Source organism: Schistocerca piceifrons, chromosome 3 (assembly GCF_021461385.2).
Source record: "Schistocerca piceifrons isolate TAMUIC-IGC-003096 chromosome 3, iqSchPice1.1, whole genome shotgun sequence".
NCBI classification, from domain to species: Eukaryota; Metazoa; Arthropoda; class Insecta; order Orthoptera; family Acrididae; genus Schistocerca; species Schistocerca piceifrons.
In genome coordinates this window covers 859,063,084-859,084,950 of record NC_060140.1, presented here as the reverse complement: position 1 = coordinate 859,084,950, position 21,867 = coordinate 859,063,084, and the positions used below count along the sequence as shown (strand labels likewise).

General features: G+C 41.1%; 1 protein-coding gene across 4 annotated transcripts in view; it reads right to left on the bottom strand.

The window, feature by feature from the left end:
- Positions 1–21,867, bottom strand: part of LOC124790136 (myocardin-related transcription factor A-like) — a 101,201-nt gene that overhangs the window by 26,962 nt on the left and 52,372 nt on the right. For 2 of the 4 annotated variants that reach the window (XM_047257720.1, XM_047257721.1), the window contains exons 4-6: positions 19,773–20,461; positions 14,501–14,705; positions 1,944–2,099 (exon numbers count right to left, since the gene is read on the bottom strand). In XM_047257720.1, the coding sequence (XP_047113676.1) occupies positions 1,944–2,099; positions 14,501–14,705; positions 19,773–20,461 (1,050 nt within the window). The remainder of the gene's footprint in view (positions 1–1,943; positions 2,100–14,500; positions 14,706–19,772; positions 20,462–21,867) is intronic. The other 2 variants (XM_047257722.1, XM_047257723.1) reach the window with 1 other exon arrangement.

The window sequence follows — 21,867 nt, the reverse complement described above, 5'->3', positions numbered from 1 at the left end:
CATTTTCAAGCACACACAACATACTAGATAATTATGAATTTGTCTTGGTGTGAGAACCACAGGTGCTCCCTGAGACTTTTAAACAAGGTACTTTGAATGTTCACTTTGCTGAACTCGACTGAGGACATTGTGACAGATGACTAGGGTATCGGCTGACCATGAGTTATAAACCTGGTTAAAGATGGAGAAGGAACTGTCTGTGTCCTCACGAGTCAAGACCTCAAAACTCATCCTTTAAGTCACCAATAAAAACTGCTTGTAACTAAATTTCATGTTACATGACAATTTTGAAACTATTTCTGTATTAAACAGAAAAATAAAGAAAAAGACTTAACAAGGGGATGTAGACTGCAGCTGGAAGAGGCACTTATGGCCAAAGACGGAAAGTGCAAGCAATGAAGAGGACAAATTCTGATTGAAGAATTAAGGTGTGTAAACTGTGTAGATGTGGGCAGCTAAAGAACTGTCTTCCCTTTTTTGGTAAAGATGTGGAAAAAGGAGTAATTACTGCTTAATTTATAAACAAAATCATTTTTCCTACGAGGTTGTATTTCACTGGACAAAAATTTATAATTCACAACTGAAAAAACTCTGTATGAAAAACTGTTAAATACTATTCTGGGTCACTATGCTGTATCAAAACGAATATAAATCTAACAGTGGATAAATTACTATTTGATGGCTCTACAACAGTTTTTCTACCACAGCAGGTTTCAAAAGTTATATTTCTGCATATTGTACAAAAAACACGTCTTCATTGTGGATACAGCAAATCACAGAGAAATGATGTCACATATGATCAGCTATAATTTTCTCTCAAAACACTATTTGTCAAAAATTAAAGCAGGAAAAGGCTTTAATCTTAAAAAATCAGAGCTGAAAGAATACTAGCAATATACAATGGAGAGGTATGGTGTGGGGGAGGCAATGGAGTAAACACAGGTGGTAATCATACCCTTGTACACACCAGTGAATGACACCAACAAGTAAGCTGAACTGTATCTCTTTCAGGAGTGATCAACTTACTCAGCTTGAATTAACACTACGCTCAGTCCTGTCAGTTTTACGTAGCTGGTGCCTCACAGTCTGTAAATATTTAAAACCGCTCCTTTAAAACAAACTTTACTGGCTACCACTTTTAATCACACAGGTCACCATCAAGCAAATAAAAAATGAAGCCAATGTACTCACTTAGGCTAACACTATTGCGTCAACAGTAAAGAATAATTTGAGCAACTCTTTTATTATCATATCCACTGGTAGAAAATTGTATGTCATCATAGATGTTATGGCAAAAGACATCGGACACAAGTAGAAATGATGAAGGCTCATAAAAGTGTGCCCCTTGCAGAGGTTGTACATATTTTCAATAATTACATCTGCAACACGAGTGCTCTGGATACGGACACTATGCTCGTACGTGTTCGTCAAGGAGTACATTTTATGAGCCCCATTGTCTCCCCACTCAGTTTTTATTCTATTAATGACATCATAGTGTTACTTAAGTCAAATACACAGGCTTGCTTTTTCAAGCAGCAGCTTATCTTGATGATCAAATTTACAGGATAATTCATGTGTGTGTAATCTTTTTCACGTTTTTACAAGTGATTGGATCATACTTCATTAGTCCTGTTACCACATCACTGTCAGGCACAACTCGTGCAGAACTATTGAGAAACACTCAGCTGTGACTCATTCGTAAGAGAAAGCAAAGTAACTGGTGGGTAGGGATGACGAGCAAAAACGGCTCTGCTTAAAGCTACCTGCAGCAAATGAGCCCCGCTTGATAACTTTCGACTCATTGCTCGCACATTTCCCAGGGTTTAAAATTTCAACAATAAGCTACGAACTCATCTAATGTATTACTAGCAAAAAAAATGTACCTGCACATACTAACAAAACATCCCATCCACCGTTGCGTCCCCTGACACTAGACACCTTACCCGAAAGCGACTGCGACTCATCACCGGCGAAGCTGGGAGCAGGGCCCGGAGAAGCACACAGCTCGGCCACATATGGCCGGAGCCGGTCGATCAGTTGAGGCTTTGACCCCGACACGGGGAGGTTGCGGCGCTTCAGCTCCGCCTTCAGGTCGCTCACTGGAGTGACGGAGTGAGTTGTATTAGTAACGTGCAGAGTGCTAGTAGAGACAGTAAATGGGAGGACGGGGCACATGAGGAAAACAAAATTAAACACACACGCAGAGTGGATACGTTCACAAGTACTTTACAACACCAGGTTGCTAGCTGTAAATGGATTATGGCAAAGTGAGAGCTAATATTTATTCAGTTACAGGTGCGTTTACACACTCATGACACACACTGATGGGTGGAAATCATGTGTAAGAGAGGAAATAGCTACTATATTTTGACAATACACTGACAGATCAAATATAAGACTTAACAATGTAAGAAAAAACAGAATGTTACTTACACACACACACACACACACACACACACACACACACACACACACCAAGGCCTTCACAGGCACTATGCCCCAGATCTAGTCTGCAGGCAGATTTCCCGTGTCATTTCCCCTCACAGGCCCAATCCTCTCAACACCCCCAAAAACCGGCCACAAAGGAGTGTCCCCTTTGTTAAACAGTGCCAACCTGGACTGGAACAACTGAACCACATCCTTCATCAGGGCTTTTGTTACCTATCATCATACCCTGAAAAGAGGGATATCCTGCTCGAGATGCTTCCCACCCTTCCTACAATGGTGTTCAATCAGCCATCCAACCTCCACAACATCCTACTCCATCCTGAACTTCATATTCCAGTCCTGTCGCAGGTCTGTCCTATCCTATAAGGAGCCAGGCCAACTGCGAAAGCAGCTGTATTTACCAGATCTGCTGCAATCATTGCACATCTTTTTACATTGGTATGACCACCACCCAGCTGTCCACCAGGATGAATGGCCACCGCCAAACTGTGGCCAACAGCAAAGTAGACCACCCTGTGGCACAGCATGCAGCTGACAAGGGAACCTCCCCATCACACCACCCTCAGATTTAGTATAAAATGGCACAGTGGATAGGCCTTGAAAAACTGAACACAGATCAATCTAGAAAACAGGAAGAAGTTGTGTGGAACTATGAAAAAATAAGCAAAATATACAAACTGAGTAGTCCATGTGCAACATACGCAACATCAAGCAGCGTGTGAGCTCAGTAGTGCCGTGGTTAGCGTGAGCAGCTGCCGAATGAGAGGTCCTTGGTTCAAGTCTTCCCTCAAGTGAAAAGTTTATTTTTTTATTTTCAGTTTAGGTGACAAACTGTTATGTTTTCATCACTTTTTTGGGAGTGATTATCACATCCACAAGAAAAGCTAAATCAGGCAAGGTAGAAGAATCTTTTTACCCATTTGCCAAGTGTACAAGTTAGGTGGGTCGACAACATATTCCTGTCATGTGAAGCACATGCCGTCACCAGTGTCATACAGAATATATCAGACGTGATTTCCTGTGGAGGAATCAGTTGACCTACGACCTTGCAATTAAATGTTTTCGGTTCCCATTGGACACGCAGGTCCTTTCGTCTACTAATCACACGGTTTTGCGGTGCGGTCGCAAAACACAGACACTACATTTATTACAGTGATCAGAGACGTCAATGAACGAACGGACAGATCATAACTTTGCGGAAATAAAGAAAATAAACTTTTCACTCGAGGGACGACTTGAACCAAGGACCTCTCATTCGGCAGCTGCTCACGCTAACCATGGGACCACGGCACTACTGAGCTCATATTCTCCTTGATGTTGCCTATCTTGCGCATGGACTACTCAGTTTGTATATTTTGCTTATTTTTTCATAGTTCCACACAACTTCTCCCTGTTTTCTAGATTGATCTGTGTTCAGTTTTTCAAGGCCTATCCACTGTGCCAACTCGTAACTAAATCTGTGGCGGGTGCGATGGGGAGGTTCCCTTTTGAGTATAACACACTTGATTTCAATTACTGCTTCACTAACTAAGCCATCTGGATGCTCCCCTCCACCACCAGATTTTCTGAACTGCACAGATGCAAGTTATCCTTACAACACATTCTCCATTCCTGTGATTATCCCAGCCTCAACCTACAGTAACATACTGTCCCCACACCCTCCACCCAACAGTTTTCACCCCCTCTGTCCTGTCACCTCCTCCCCATTCTTGTCTCCCAACCTGTTTATTTGCAGTTCTCTGCCAACTTGTCTGCCTGTCTTTGCCCGCTCCTCTCCTTTTTTGTTCCTTTTTTCCCCACATCTCTGTCCCAAAGCCTTCTGACACTGCACCTCTTGGCAGTCTAGTCCCTGCACACTCTGCCACCCATACACTATTATCAATTCCCCTTCCTCACCCCCTCCAGACTGCTGATTGCATTCCACGTGATGTTGCATTCCAGCCTGAGATGCTGGAGTTGGCATAGAGGTGTGTGTGTGTGTGTGTCTTTTACTGATGAAGGCTGGGCCAAAAGCTACATGTGAGTGTATTTTAATAGTGCCTGTCTGCAACTTGACGTGTCTTCTTTATGGTAAGTAGCAATCTGTCTTTTCCTACATTGTTGATATTCCTACCTGGAGTTTCCATTGTTTGAAATGCAAGGGTTAGATATGCAGTGCAATGCAGGCCATATCCTGTTTAATGAACAGCAGCACCATAACTTGACGAGTACACAATATGGGGAAAAAACACATCTCAAACAGCATTGCGCAATATTTCTTCCCAAGATAATCTAAATTGCAGTCTATGCACTGAGCCAAAATTTTACTAATGCCTGGATTAGCAATCTCTGAAATGATTGCTTACTAATGCACCATGTATTTCATTTCATCATCACCCTGTTACTTAATTTATATTTACACATATATCGTTCAGTGCCCTGTGGAGGGTACATTGTCTCAATATTAGCAGTTTTTTGTCATTTGAGTAATCAGTGTGGGGAAAAATTATGGTCTATATGCATCTGTACGTGGCCTAATCTCCCATACCATATTCTTATGTACCCTATATGAGACATAAGGCCGAGACAGCCATTTGCTGCACAATCATCCTCAAATACAATTTTATAAATTTATCAGACATCTCTGTTACACTTCTGTATGAGCTACATTGACCTCATACAATCCTAGAATCACATAACTGAATTTGTTTGATGTTTCATGTCACGACTACTTAATGACGACTCCAAACACTGGAGTAACGCACTAGAATTGGTTACATTAGTATTTTTACGTGATTTCCATTCCAAAAGCACCACACTTCCTCAGAACTCTTCCAATAAATCCAAGTCTTGCTTTCATCATCGCATTTCATGTTGTATCTTAGTATAACCCCTCTATATTTAAATGATGTACATTACTCCAGGTGTTCTCCACTCATCTTGTAATTGAAGAGTACTGGATACTCAGTCTATATTATAGTCATCATCTTAAATTAATCCGCATTTAAAGACAGCTGTTATTCATCACACAATGTGGAAATTTCACACAAGTCCTTTTCATCACACAATGTGGAAGTTTCACATAAGTCCCTTAGCACATTCTTATGATCATGAAATGCAATACTTTCCTGCAGACAACACCGTCTTTTGTAAGCAAACTGACAGTGCTGCTTGCTAGATAAAATAAATTATTTACTTATATTGAGGACATCAGACGTATTATTGTGCTTCCCTGGGGCACACCAGATATTACTTTCACTTTGTTAAACATTTACTGTTCAGTATAACATTCAAATGAATATCTGCTAAGATATAATCTGTAAGATAGCATCTTGAATATTAGTTGATTACGTGTTACAGGTGGGGCGATTGTGGAGAGTCCAAACCCAAGGAAACTGCTTGTTGGCTAGATAAGGTAAGTAACTGCAGTGTGCTAGTCATTCGAAATTATTATCCCCAAGTTTTTGTATAATTTATTGGACAGTAGATAGCCTCAAACAAATGAACTGTTATAGTTTGCCCATCCTGGGCAAATAGTGACATAACTGTATCCAGTCATTAGTAACTTGATCTAGCCCTCTAATCTTCAGCATTCACAGATATCAAAAGCTTCTGTTCTCTCTTGCTGTGTACTGTTTAGTCTCCACATTTCACTTCCACATAAAGCTACACTCCAAGCAAATACTTTCTTATTATTGCTAGTCTATATTTTTATAGTATGTAAACATCACCCATCATCAGGTATTTTGCTGTCTAGATAGCAAAACACATCTACCATTTTCAGCATCTCATTTTGTAATTCAATTTCCTTAGCATCACATTACTCAGTTCCACCACTACACTCAATTATTCTTTTGTTAGATTTAGCTAATTCATCTTATAACAATTCTTAAGACAATATTCATTTTGTTCAACTGCCCTTCCAAGGTCTTTGCTGCCTCTGCCACAATCACAACGTTGTTGGCACATCTTAAATTTTTTATTTCTTAACCATCAACTTTAATTCATTTTCCAGATTTCTTTTCAGTATCCTTTGTAGCTTCCTCAATGTGCAAACTGAAGAATATGGGGAATATGCAACAAAGCTGCTTCACTCTACTTCACGGGTGTTCTCAGTTATCCAATAGAGGGTAATATTCTGAAAGTGCCATTTCTGATACAAGAGATCAGATGAATATGAGAATGTCTCATGCCCCAGAAATAAATTTAACTGGCTATACTCAAAGTTTGTTATATCTAAAATGATTGATAGTTTGATTGGAGATAGATTATTGCTGTACTTTACAGGTAAGCAATTTCATTACTGTATTACAGCATATCCTTTTATATTGTTAAAACAAACATGGGCACAGAAAAACTTCAAAAACAACCATCACATTGGTCAGTAGAACCATGTCTTGACAACCTAGACTCAACAAAAATTGTCTTTGTCTCCCTGGTTTGGCGCATTACGACAGCAGGTTACACAATTCATAACTCTATAATTGGATGCTGCACTGGGTTGCACCCCACACAGTTTAAGAGGATCAAACACCTTTTTGAGCTTTGAACACTATGTGATCAAAAATATCCAGACACCTGGCTGAAAATGACTTACAAGTTCGTAGTAGCACCCTGGAATTCAGTATGGTGTTGGCCCACCCTTAGCCTTGATGACAGCTTCCACTTTCGCAGCACACATTCAATCAGGTGCTGGAAGGTTTCTTGGGGAATGGCTGCCCATTCTTCATGGAGTGCCGCACTGAGGAGAGGTATCGATGTCGGTCGGTGAGGCCTGGGATCAGTCGGCGTTCCAAAACATTCCAAAGGTGTTCTATAGGAATCAGGTCAGGACTCTGTGCAGGCCAGTCCATTACAGGGATGTTATTGTCATGTAACCACTCTGCCACAGGCCGTGCATTATGAACAGGTGCTCGATCGTGTTGAAAGATGCAATCGCCATCCCTGAATTGCTCTTCAACAGTGGGAATTAAGAAGGTGCTTAAAACATCATTGTAGGCCTGTGCTATGATAGTGGCATGCAAAACAACAAGGCGTGTAAGCCCCCTCCATGAAAAACACAACCACACCATAACACCGTCACCACCGGATTTTACTGCTGGCACTACAGACGCTGGCAGATGATGTTCACCAGGCATTCGCCATACCCACATCCTGCCACCGGATCGCCACACTGTGTACTGTGATTTGTCTCTCCACACAACGTTTTTCCACTGTTCAATCGTCGAATGTTAACACTCCTTACACCACACAAGGTGTGCATTTACCAGCATGATGCCCACCTGTCATAGTACTTGCAGTGGATTCTGATGCAGTCTGGAATTCCTGTGTGATGGTCTGGGTATATGTCTGCCTATTACACATTATGACCCTCTTCAACTGTCAGCGGTCTCTGTCAGTCAACAGATGAGGTCGGCCTGTACGCTTTTGTGCTGCACGTGTCTTGTTTTCACTTCACTACCACATCGGAAACAGTGGACCTAGGGATGTTTAGGAGTGTGGAAATCTCATGTACAGAAGTATGACACAGTGACCTGACCACGTTCAAAGTCCGTGAGTTCTGCGGAGCGCCTCATTCTGCTCTCTCACGATGTCTAATAACTACTGAGGTCACTGATATGGAGTACCTGGCAGTAGGTGGCAACACAATGCACCTAATATCAAAAATGTACGGTTTTGTGAGTGTCCAGATTCTTTTGATCACATAGTGTATTTTGCTATTATTTCCTCACTTCCAGTGCATAAATTGGTGTTTCTTGTGCATTGTGATATGAATTCACCAACAGTATAGTGTGGCCATATTCTTCTCACTCTACTACAATTTCCCTACAGTTTAAAACTGCATCAAGTCTCAGCAAATCTTCATGGGTCAAATACAAACCTACTATTGGGATTAAGGTGTGCAGCACGCAGGGATATTCATGTGGGAATTTGGGACAAATGTCGGAAGATATAATTCAGCCATGTTTGTGCTTAGCTAGTGTTGGAATTGACCCTGTGCTGTACAAGGAAACAACAGAAAAAAGATCAGGTGCTCTTTTTCTGTAGTGTTCTGCAAAGGTTCACAACATTGCAACAGCAAAACAACTTCAACACCACAATAAAATGGTACAACTTCCTGTGAATTGTTAGCTATATTTGAGTAATGTTAACTGGAACCAGAAACAAATTACTACTGGCTGAAGCCTTGTGACTTCTGTTGACGTTCACCAATTCAGGACTATGAAGCTGTCAGCCAGGTTACAGTTAACGTACCCTACATTATTCTCATTGGATGTATGCGATACTGAATGTCTGGTACAATGTCAGAGTTGGAAAGTACCATTACCCTACACCATACTATTCTCAATGTGGCAGTTTACATACTGCTCTGTATTCAACGCGTTGGGAGTAACAACTCAACCAGATCAAAAATTCATTTCAGTCACAGACACTGTGAATACTTAATTAACTATTCCCTATTTATGGTGAAACTACAGCCATTAAGTGTACAACTTTATGACTATTGTCATTAAACCTGTAATTTTATGGGTATATGCTACAAATTGGTCACACAATGCAATTTAACAAGTATCATTAACCACTATAAATAAACAGTACACCAAAAACATAATGCAGCATGTGCCCACCAGTTTCTTCATGGTTGTTGCCCAGTTTGAGGATACGAGAATTACCTGATATATATATATATATATATATACACACACACACACACACACACACACACACACACACACACACACACACACACACACACACACACACACACACACTCTCCAACTCCCCCCTCCCCCCGTTTTCCCATGCACTCTCAAGAGAGCTAAATGGTGCATAAAGATGTTAACAGATGAAACAAAAGTAGCATGGTTGAAATGCCAAACATTTGAGATAGTGCTGTTACTAAACAGAGAATGACACATCTAAAGATAAGCATATCAAAGCAGGATCAAGTGCGAGCATTTACATGAGACACAACTAATGTGCTACATTCATATTAGTATGATAACACAGGAATTTAGTGATTTTTCCCATTTGTAATCTCTCTCTTCTCTCTCTCTCTCTCTCTCTCTCTCTCTCTCTCTCTCTCTTCGTATAACCAGTAAATGTCTGAGTGCTGAGTTATGATTGCATTCTATTCATTTTCCAGAATGGGTGTAGATAGTTACCAATTTGTCAGTGCTTAAAAAAAAACTGTAATGTTACTTCACATTATAACAAGCAGGCAAAAGTCCATACATGGAATATTACTGTAGGTTTTTTCTTGGGGAGAGGGAAGGAAGGGGTGGCATCTTTCATTCAAATTTGGCAAAGATATTTGTTTCTCTGTGAATGCAGTGTACATCTAGTGTTTTTGGTAACATGGCACTGAATCTGGTAAATGAGGATGGGTACAAAGGTGATATCATCATCTTTTTCTTATGCCTTTCTCTCGCATCAGCACAGGGTCAGGACGGTTATGTACGGATTTGGCACGGTTGACTGAAGGAGTGGCCAGATGCCCTTCCTGGTGGAACCCGTTACCCCCCTGGGGTAAAATATGTGTAGCCCAACTGTCTGCGTAGAATTTCTCCAGGAGAAAATGAGTGAAAGCTATCTAAATGTTTGCAAATCATGTAGCTGATGTGGGACTGCAACATTCACCTAGTGGAGTGTGGGAATCTGCCTAAAAGCCATAACCAGATTGCTGGGTGGCACACTGACCCTTATCAAATCCAGTGGGCAGCATTTTCTAATTTTTTGAAAGACTTTACTTAAAATTTAATAAGTATAATATATGTGACAGTATATAAAATGTATTGCCAGTGTTTCATCTCTGAATATGTCCCCCAATGGTGGGGCCAAAACACACCAGCGGGTAATTTTATACATCAATCATAGCCCCTCACACTTGGTGTTCTACCGGAAGAGAGCACCAGCTGCAAAATCCCTCATAGTATCAGCGTGTAACATTGAAATATCAGCATACAGAACACCCACAACCTGTCACTCAACCTTTCACAAGTAACCTGGTTACTTTTGTAACATACGCTCTGCCACAAGTCCTGGCACGCCCACCAGCAAAGACCGACCCCGCCGTGTTGTTTTCCGGCAGTGGCACCGTTGGATGTAGCACAAAGGCACTCTCCCGACCACTGTCAGTTTTTGTGACCTGGAGCCACTATTCAGTCAAGCAGATCTCAGCTGGCACCGTGAGGCTGAGTGCACCCTGTTCCAGTCCTTCAACCAGAGGAAAATCACTGGCAGTAGCAGAATCTGAACCCAGGTCCTGCCTATGGCAGCCAGGCGCCCCAACTGCTCAGCTAAGGGGAAGGCCAGTCACTCCTGTGCATCTAAGCTGCACTCCGAAAATCACCTTGCACCTTGCGGCAGAGCCTACCCTATCTCTTCCCCCTTTCTTTTGCCACTCTGTGAAAGATGCACAGGAAGTGGGACTGTCTGTGCACTGCCTCTCACATAGGGACACAGCTAGCTGGGTCACAGATCCTTCCTCTTGAAACCCGACTCACCTTTCCTCTTCTTGAAGTCATAACAAAGATTTATAAAGATAGAAACATTGTGTTTTCCTTTTGCCAGTGTAACTGACAACATGTTGGAAATTTTGTTTTGAGATCTATTTCTTTTATTTATTTACTTATTTATTTGCTGCCTCTTTAACAACTAGTTTTTGGACACTGTCATAGTTTTAGTTTACATATATGATGAAATACGAGACTGTACTAATTGCACTTCTCTTACCAGTAAAGGATAAATGCATACTTTGATATATAACCTGAGCATCAAAAATTATCATTTTCTGTTACCAAAATGTGCTGATGATTTACATACATCACCAGTTTTAAAGGAGGACACTAAAATTTAAAACTTCCAGCAAATAGAAATATTTCTCTACTGACAGGTATATTCAGTTTATTCTTTACAATATTTACATTAACTATCTTAAAATCATATTGTAGTCAATTGCAAAAACTTGTTCCAGTCACATGTGGGCTGCAATCTGCAGCCTTTTTATTACTTGTAACTTTGAGAAAAAATTTTCCCTCCCTGAGACTTTTAGTTACACACATTACTGTTCACTGCATTATTCTGGATCAATTTTATATTTTCTGAAAATATCTCTTACAAGGCTCTCTCTTGCTTACCCCAGCTACCACTCTTATTTCCTTTTCCGCAGTCCTTTCTGTATAGACCTCTGGTATCCTCTTCAGATCTCGATACATTAATCAGATAAGGAGAAATGATCATCACTTTTTAATTATTTTATATTTTTCTAGTGAACCCGTCAATGTTTCACAACTGCTAAATACGGATGAGAATTTGATGTACACCCTAATCTCCTTCTCTCGCCTCTCTCTGTCCATCCCTCCTCCCCCTCTCTTTGTCGATCACCTCCTTCTTTGGTTATCCCCTCTTCACCGCTCTCTCCACCCACATCCTCCTCGCTCTTTTCTCTGTCTTCTCCTTCCCCCTCTCTATGTCCATTCGCCCCCCCCCCCCCCTTTCCTGCTCTGTCTACCTTCTACCCCTCTCATTCCCACTGCGAGCCTCGTTTATTGTTATTGTGAACAAAACCTCAACAGGTAACTGCAGTCACTTAAAGTCGGTTGGGATCATTGGTGCATGTGTTATGAGAGAGGCCTCCCCAGCTGCTGGGTCTGCGAAGACAAGAGCATCTGTGACAGTATTTCACATACTTTTAATCTGCAAATGGATAGGATTATAAAGTTTCGGATGATTCACTTTCTGCAGTAATATTCTAATTACAAGCTGATAATGCATAAATACAACTTTCTTGTTTTCTGTTAAACTGAACGTGGGGAAGAAAAGAAAAAGACATAGCTGTATATACAATTTTTGTTTTAAACTGCATGAGGAAGAATATATAAGGCAGAAATAATTTGTCTAACAGATCAAATGCCCTCCTATCGTAGTGAAAACTGTCTGTGAGATGGAAACCGAAATAACATACTTTTTGTGTGTGTGTGTGTGTGTGTGTGTGTGTGTGTGTGTGAACCCACATTTATTTACAATATGAACTTTTTGAAAAGTTTGCAAAAACATTTCACCTTTGTATGTATTGTCTGTATTTTTTATACCATACATATTATAATAATATACAGCCTATGACCGTCTGAATGTTTATTGAACTATTGTGTAAATATTTAAAGTAAATTGGCCAAGAACTTTTTGATGTTCCCCTTTAATATAGCAGATACTTATTTAAATATCATATATATTTTTTAAAAATGTAGCCTATATGTCCACACAAACATTTGTTATTATGTCATGTAAAAATTTGAAATAAATTTATCACTAACTTGACAACATTAAACAATGACTTGTCTTTATATAGCGGAATGGATATTGATATTGTATATTATTTTAACAAAGAGAAATCAGAACTTGCCCAGGAAGATTTATTTCCTGTGGGCTGTACAGAAATAGCTTGAAGGTGGTTCGATGAATCCTCTACCAGGCACTTAACTGTGATTTGCAGAGTAGTCATGTCAATGTAAATCTACTGCAGATTTGTACTTATCAATCAGAAATATGTTTGCTTTAAGCCTTAAGGTATCATCTTTTAGGAAGACTGAGACCTGATTTTCTTACAGATATCATCCATTTTGACAGGTGTTCATCAACAATAATTTCCAAAATTCATGTTTCTTAGTATAGAAAGTACCTATGGTACTGTAAATGGAGTATTATATAATGTTCAGATTATATTATTTAATTGGATGGATAATTTAATTGATAGATAATTTATAATTGATAGATAATTGATAGATAATTTAATTGGATAGATAAAAAAAATCTACTCACCCTGCGACGTGGCTGAACACACACATAAAAGATTGTTGTGACTGGCAAGCTTTCGGAGCCAGTGGCTCCTTCTTCAAGCAAAAGGGTTGAAGGGGAAGGAAGAAGGGTGAAGGAAAAGGATTGGAGAGGTCTAGGAAAAGGGGTAGATTTTGGGGAAGTCACCCAGAACCATGGGGCAGGGGAGACTTACCATATGGGATGAGAAGGAAAGAGAACGAAGAAAGGAGTCTTTCCTTCTCATTCCGTACGGTAAGTCTCCCCTGACCCACAGTTCTGGGTCCTGGTTACGCTTTTGTTATATGGTGCTGTACTTCTAGTTTTGTATCGTGAGATTTTTTAAAATCCATACAGCAGTATATAAATACATAAAAAAGAGCACAAGGAATAAATAAAAGTAAATTTGTCCCAAAAAGGACCAGTAAGCAGTGAACTGGTATCAAGAAATGCATGAGATTGCCCATCGCTAATTATCATCAGTCCTGATTTTTCTGTTACAGTCTCTATTTTTGACAAATTGTTATGCTACCTACATCTACATTCATATCTACATTCTTTAGTGTCAGCAAATGTCTGAGACTTTCATCTTATGGAACAGGCCTTTCAATTTTGATTTTTAAACTAATCACCCAACCATAGGTGGCACTTTCTTGTAGAATATTGGACAAATCACTCTTGTGTTCTTTCAATTACTGCACAGATTTGAGGTCTGTAGGCTTTGCACTTTTGTACATTCAAAACATTAAGCTGTGTCAAGCTTCTAGTTCTAACATTTATTTTATCAGAAGCTTGCAGAGGATGCTGATCCATGAACAACGTAAGGCTTTTAGACTGCAGCCATATTGTGTTTTGTTCTATGTTACAGTTGCAGGTATGCCTTTGATAAGTGAAGCTGTAATATTTCCTACGATTGCAAAGTAAACAGTAAATTAGTACAATACTTACTGCTCATAAAGGACAGGACAGGGTGAGAATGTTAAATGTGCAGTTTGTGCATATCTTAGGTCTCCATTACCCTCAATTCAGAATTTGCATTATTTGTGATGATGTTTGTTATGTGACTAATAACATTATCAATTCAGTATTTTGACGCAATAAATTAGTAGTATGTACGTATATCTGAAAATCTAATAATTTCCAGATTTTTACTCACTCCTTCAAGATTTTTTGCAAAATACTTTGAAAACAATCACATTCTGTTCAAAACCATATGTGGAACCCGCTACTGAGAGATATATAGGCACTGCGGACTCACCCTTCCAATCGTCGAGCCTGGACAGGGAGCGCATGATGCTGCCGGAGTCGGACGGTGCAGGTGTCAATGCTTGCACCGCAGGGGGTGGCGGACTCGTGGGGGCGGCCTGTGACGGTGACGGTGAGGGAGATGCCACCGCCACCATTTGTGTCGGGCCACCGTCTGGCGACGACTTGTGAGAGGCCGGCAGGATGATCTGTGGGTACTGTTTGCAAATGGTGGAGCATTCAGAAAGTGGCAGGTTCAGTTCTGCTACTTGAATTGTACTCACTTTATCAGACATTAATGCCACAACTGCTCACTAGTTAAGGGCATTAATGGCACCACAGATTTTATTCCTCAATCAGATTCCAAATACTTCTTTAAATAGGCACAAGTGCAATTGAAAACTACTGTGACTATGTTTGGTTTTAAGGCTACACTGAGAAGTTAATTCACTTCTCAGTATCAATTTAAAAGAGCAAAGTGAAGCTCTGCTGCCCTTGCCACAGATGGGCCAATCAGGAACGACCAACTGTCGTGTCATCTTCGGCCAACGGCATCATTCAGACACGGTACTGAGGGGGCATGGGGTCAGCACACTGCTCTCCCAGCCATTGCCGGCTTTGCAGACCTTGGAGGCCACTTCTCAATCAAATAGCTCCTTAACTACTACCACGAGGCTGAGTGGACCCCAGTCCAGTCATCACACCAAGTAAAAATTGCTGGCAGTAACAAGAATCATAGCCCAGTACTCCTCGTGGCAGCCATCTGTGCTGACCACTCAGCTATGGAGGCAGATTAGTATTAAGAGCCAAGTATTAAAATTATGATAGCAAGAAGAATGGACACAGATGAAAACACCCAAGAAACATATTTCACTTATAATCATTTAATGTTCTGACCTATCATAGTGTCAATTACTGCTCAAATTTAATGATTTCAATAAATATCACAGGTTGCAATTAAGGACCTCATAACTTAAATGTTTGATAACCCATGCCTTTTACTGGTATTTATTCATTAAGTAGCAAATCATCATATGACTACCTGAAACCCAACACACTGGAACAGTTATAGTTAAACATACATTATTACATTGTTATGTAAACAACAAAATCTTTGCAATAAAATAAATTCCAAATTATTGGATATTAGGTGAAAGCATGAAAGGAACCTCCCCAAAGATAGTCATTGAGAAAAGCAGTCAGGTGTACCCTGGGTGCCTAGAAATGACAGCAGATCCTTTCACACCGGAAACATCCATACACAAGTCCTGTTCAGGGCCACAGCTAAGCATTATCTCAATCAGCATAGAAGGTATAACATCAGACAAGGAAGAACTGCTACAAGAACTTTGCAGACAGCACCATCATCACGTACTGTGCATACAAGAAACACACAGGAGCTGTGACAAGCGTAGACCAAAGATAAATGGAATGTGCCTTGCTATCGAAAGAGCACACTAAGAATACGGAAGTGCTATCTTTGTTCATTCAGACATCCAAATTCCATCCACAGCACTCACAGAGGAAAATAACATTGAAATCCTTACTACAGAAACAGATAATTGCACCATTCCGTCTCTCTACAAACTACCTGGTGAAGAATTCACAGTTAACAAACCAAGAAATTTCCAAAATAAACACGTGCAGACTGCGATTGGTGATTTCAATAGTCATAGTAACATTTGGGGCTATGATAACGAAGACGAAAACTGGGTAGCAGTACAAGAGTGGGCGGAAATGAATCACCTGCCCTTAATCCATGACGCAAAACTAGCTGCATCATGGAACAGTGGCACTTGGAGGTGAGTGTACAATCCTGACCTCATATTCACCACCAAAAGCGTTAGCCAATATGGACCTATAATGTGCTAAATATCTGCTGCTGTTAGACCTCAAAAAAACCATTTCGCAAGATTTGCAGATTTACTGAATGCTAAAGTGTCTTCTATAGAACCAACACCAGAACAGTACAACACCTTCACTACAGCTGTAAAGAGATGTTCCTAAATATCTATCCATCATGGCTGTTGAAAACCTTATATCCCTCGTCTCACATCAGATCAGGTAGCCTTATGTACAGAATACAGCACCTTATTTAGAGAAAACCCTTTCAATGTAACAACTATAGAAACAGGAAACAAACTCATTTGCTTTAGAAGAGAGTCAAAAAGGGAAAACAGTAGAACACCTGGATCTGAAAAGAGACAGTCATAAGGCCTGGAGACTTCTGTGATGCCTGTGCAACGATCCAACTAAGACCACTACCCACCAAAATAACACTGCCAACCAAACAGCGCACCAGCTACTGCTAATCGGGAAGCCCAGCCATAGATCCAAAAGAAACAAAACTACAAAGAACTCAGCAAGAGGATAGGAACAACTTTTCACTCCCATTCATGATGGATGAATTACAGGAGGCTATCAAACAGAGTAAAACTGGTAAGTTAGCTAGCTGAATGATGCACAAACTGAGCAAATCAAGCATTTTGGATTAGCAACAAAGGAATTGATTCTCCAACTCTTTAATAAGTGTGCTGAGAGATATCAAATTCCAGAGATATGGCGAAAGAGCTGAGTAATTGATTTACTGAAACCTGTTAAAAAACGAAAGAGTCCAAAGAATTTTGAACCAATAGCACTACTGCATCACCTTTACAAACTGCTAGACAGAAAGATTTTAAACTGTCTCTCACATGTTATTGATCCCTTGCGTATACCTCAGCAAGCTGGATTCTACCCAGGTAAAAGCAGCACAGGACAATTACTCAGTCTTACGCAGTTCATAGAAGATGGCTTTGAAACCTGTAAGGTGAGAGGAGTGGTATTTGTGGACAGTAGTGTATAACGTCATCAACCACCAATTACTATTAAACAAGGATTTCAGCCTCACCAGGCTCATCACCAATCTTCTGCAAAACTGAAGATTTTTCGTTGACCTTCAAGGATAGTGCAGCTGATGGAGGCTACAGACAAATGACCTTTCCCAAGGGAAGTGTGTTGGCCCCAGTTCTGTTCACTATATATATTAATGACCAACTTGTAGTCCCCAAGTGCAGGAGCTTCTTGTACGATGATGATCTTCCTCTGGAAACCAAAAGCACAAGCTTCAATTCAACAGAAATCACCCTAAAGAGTGCTCTTGAAGATCTGTCAAAATACTACAGAATAACACAGCTTAAACCAAACCCATCAAAGACACAAGTGTGTACTTTCCATCTGAGAAATAGGTAAACCACCTGCAAGTTAAAGACAGAATGGTCAGGTGTTTAACTGGAACACTGCGACACTCCAAAATACCTACAAATAACATTTGACAGACTTCTAACATTCAAAAAATACTGCATGATTTTCAAATCAAAAGTCTCCACCAGGAATAACCTGGCTGAAACCATCCAAACTTCTGCAGTGGCATTATGCTACTCCACTGCAGAGCATGCCTGTTCTGTTTGGCATCAGTCAACACATGCCAAACAGGTGGATATTGCCCTAAGTGATGCATGCAGAATTATAACAGGCTGCTTGAAGTCAACTCCAGTTGAATTGTTCTACCACCTTACAGGAATTGGACCACTTCCTATTTGAAGAGAAATAGCAGCAAACAGGGAATGAACAAAACTGGAGCAGGAGAAAAAACATCCCATGCATGGGCAACAACTCTACCCACAATGACTAAGGTCTAGGAATAGTTACCTCAGAACATCATAAAACCTAACAACCACTGATGAAAAGGTTGCACCCAACCCTCCTGGTTGGAAAAATTGTCAGGATCTTTACCCCCTGGTCATGGTGAGAATTGGCCAGTCTGGAAGTTCTTGAAAGACAGAGGTAAGGAGTGGGCAGATCGCGGGCTAACCTGGCAAAATAGAGATTCATTGAAGAAAACAAAACCAAATGTGACTGTGGGCAAGAATAGACTGTTCAACATATGCTTCAGTGTTGACTGTTTCCAGCTACCTGCACAGAAGAAGACCTAGGCAACATAAAATGCACTGAAAGGGACCAAATTTTGGTCAAAAATTATATAAACTGTGTTGATCTGTCAAAACTTGTATAAACTATGTTTTATGTATGTTTCTGACACAAGTAAAACAATAAAAGGGTGAAATCAAACATTTCTATAATCAGCCTAAGCTCAGTATTTTCAATAAGTACATGTCAATATTATAGCAAAAGTATCTTGGTAGTATTGAAATTTTTATAGCGTACAGTACTAAAAAATGTTAAACATCAAACTTATATTTAAAATAAAAATTGTTCAGTAAAACTAATTACATTATACGTACATCAAAGCATAAATTACAATAAGAATAACAATAATTTCGAAAATACAGCATGTGAAGTAATTCTGATCAGTGAGATTATTAATATGAGTGGGCAAGTGTGAATGTTTTAGTGTCACAAAAGGAGGCATTAAGTGATGGCAAGTTTCTAATGAATAATCTGATTGTCAATCACATGTGAGGAAACATCTACAGCAAATTTTGCAGAAAATTTCAGTAGAGTGATGTTCCCTGTGTGACAACTTGAGTTTCAGGAAAGATTTAAGTAACAAAGACTAGTATCCCATGTTGTTAAGTGATCGACTACTGTGATGTTCCTTGCAATGAAGCCTTCAGCCGTCCCAAACTGACAGTCACTACTGGATTGGTTATTCACTTAGGGTCACTTTTTTCTTTCCTCTTCTCATCCCAATGCACACTTGTTTGTTTGCTCTCTCTCAAGATCCTAGAGCCCTTATAAATCTTGAATTCCACTTGTACTTAACAACAGATGCAAGTGACAAGTTTTCAGCTAAATGACTAGAGAAAGAGACTGGCAAGGTCAGTCTCCAAGCGTAAAGAAGTGGCAAGTTTGGAGGAGACGCCACAAAACCCAAAGGGGAGTTTAAAGTGAGTATACAGACTTAATTTCTCATCTCTAATGAGTAGACATATTGCCTGCCTGCTCACTCATTACTCTGTAGCCCACCTTCCACTAGCTCCTCTACATACATGGCATCTGATCCTGAGAATCAGTCATTTTTCCCCATCAGAGATATAGTATGACTTCTGTACTAACTAATAGGTATTCTTACACTGCTGCACCCTCCAGTAAGAGGGAACGAATCGATACGTATGTAGCGACAGTGACGCTACTGTTCTCAGACTAGTCGTACTTGCAACACTGTAGCTGGAAGGAAGGAAGCCAGTATAGCAGTGACATTACAGTGTAACTCTATTTCTAATGTACACAACCCTCAACACTGGACTTACACTAGCTCTGTCCCTGATCTCTACTGTCCATACCTTGTGTTGCCACTCGAGCTGCCACTGAAGGAACAGCTGCTGCTGCTGGAGCAGGAGCTCATAGGAGGTCTCAACAGGTGAGGTGCTGGCGTGAGCACTTTTGTGTGCATTGGGCGGGCCCTTGTACTCGTGGAACTTGATGGGCCGTGTCTTGGGCTGCGTCTTGCTCTTCGACTTCTTGCGGTTCTTGTCCTTTCCCGGCGCGTCGGAGCGTGCTGCCTGTGACAGCACCGAGGCCAGCGACGGCGCCGGTGACGGCTGTGGAGTCTGTGGGGGTGTCAGTGCTGCCACGACAGTGGGTGCGGGGGCGGGAGGTGGGGGTGGAGGAGGTGGCGGGGGCGGCACAGCAGCGGCAGAGGCAGGTGCCGGCGACGCCACCGAGCTGAGCGGGCTGAGGCTCGACGTGGTGGAGCCCAACGACAGCGGACTGGTCACGCACAGGTCGGCCAGGGTTATGGTTGCGGCGGCGGAGGCAGGCGCCGTCACTACCGTCACGATGCCCGCCGAGGCTGCCGCTGCCTCCAGTACATCGTGTGCCGCGTGTAGCGAGGGCCCTTGTGGGGGCGGTTGTGGCGGCGACTGCCCGCCCTCGGAGCTCTGCGAGTCATCATCGAATGTGACGTAGCGGCTGGGGTGCTGTGGCCGTGTCAGCTGGCCCTCGCATGTCGCCTTGAATGGGATCACGCCCTCTGCAAAGTGACATGACGTGATGGGTTAGCCACGAGATGTGTGCACCCTCGGTGGCTGTTTTTCATTTTGATCACCAATCGATGCTCTCTGGCACACTACTCCAGAGCCATTCGAAAGTAACCCTTGTCAATTGGTGTATGTAACTACACTTCCGTTACCTAAAAAGGACTGAATTCAAATGTGATGTAGGATCTGCCTCAGACCAGCTGGAATCATCAAACCATTCAAAATCAAATAAATTTTGTTTTGCAAAACATTTTCCAAGAAAGCAAAGAATTTGTGATTTGCATCCATTCAAGATACACTAAGACCTTCTCTGTAGCTGAGTGTGCAGCATGTCTGACAGTCATGCAAAGGGGCCAGATTTCATATATGGTGCTGCAAGTCATATTTCCTTAGTGGGAGTCTTGGAAAAGGGTTCACTTATTCCTCGAGTCCAGCTGAAGAGGTTCTCGATTGATAAGTAGTGGCTCCAAGGCCTAGAAAGCTGACAATGGACGGGAGGGCAGTATGCTGAGCCCATGTCCTTCTGTATCACATCAAATAATGACTTGTGTTAGAGGGTGCAATTGCGTGGCCCCCTAGGCCGTAACATGGAAGTGTATTTTTGTTTTGGTTTGTTTCTCTTTTCCACTCCAAATAAACTTAAGGAGATAAGCTCTTCCTAAGTGAAATGGACAGATAACAGTCAATTAAACGTTCGTGTGGCTTCCAATCACAGGTATGGAACATTATTTGCTTTTTGTCAAGTGAATGAAACCGGTCACAAAATTTTTACATTGTTAAAATTAAATTTGCTGTGAACAAGGGACTATCAAAGCCATATCATCAAAGTTTCGTAGGCACGTATGCTTATCACTGTGTTTCTCAACATTCACAATAATAAAAAGCCATGGTCCTTTTCAATATCTTGCCAAAGACTAAGCAGAAATTGCAATTGCAAAAATGCTCACGGAAATTTACTGTGCTCTTAACACAGGCCTTCTACCACTTGATCATTGCCCTGTTAGCAACGACTTTTTCTCCTCTGTCATATCTGTGGTGAATCAAAATCATCCCATCAGTTCCTTGGGAATAAGTTTTATAACTAAAATTTAATTTATGTTATAAAATCTTATATGGTTCAAAACGAGTCCTATGCTAAGACCTTTAACCTTGTTTGACAGGTGTCACTTTCGAGTGGGACCGACTAGTGTGAAGAAGCTCGTCGCAATCGCTATTCGTCAGGGTGTGGTCCCTGCTTGTCAGACGCTAACATGTGGACCAACACTTAGGACCAGTGGCAGTCTATACCGTTATCATTTGCAGCGTTACAGAGAAGTTGTGGCACACCTCAGTCTACTGAGAAACAGAATAGCTGTCATCAGAGAGAGCCATTCCATGTCAACTCATCGAGGGTTCCCTG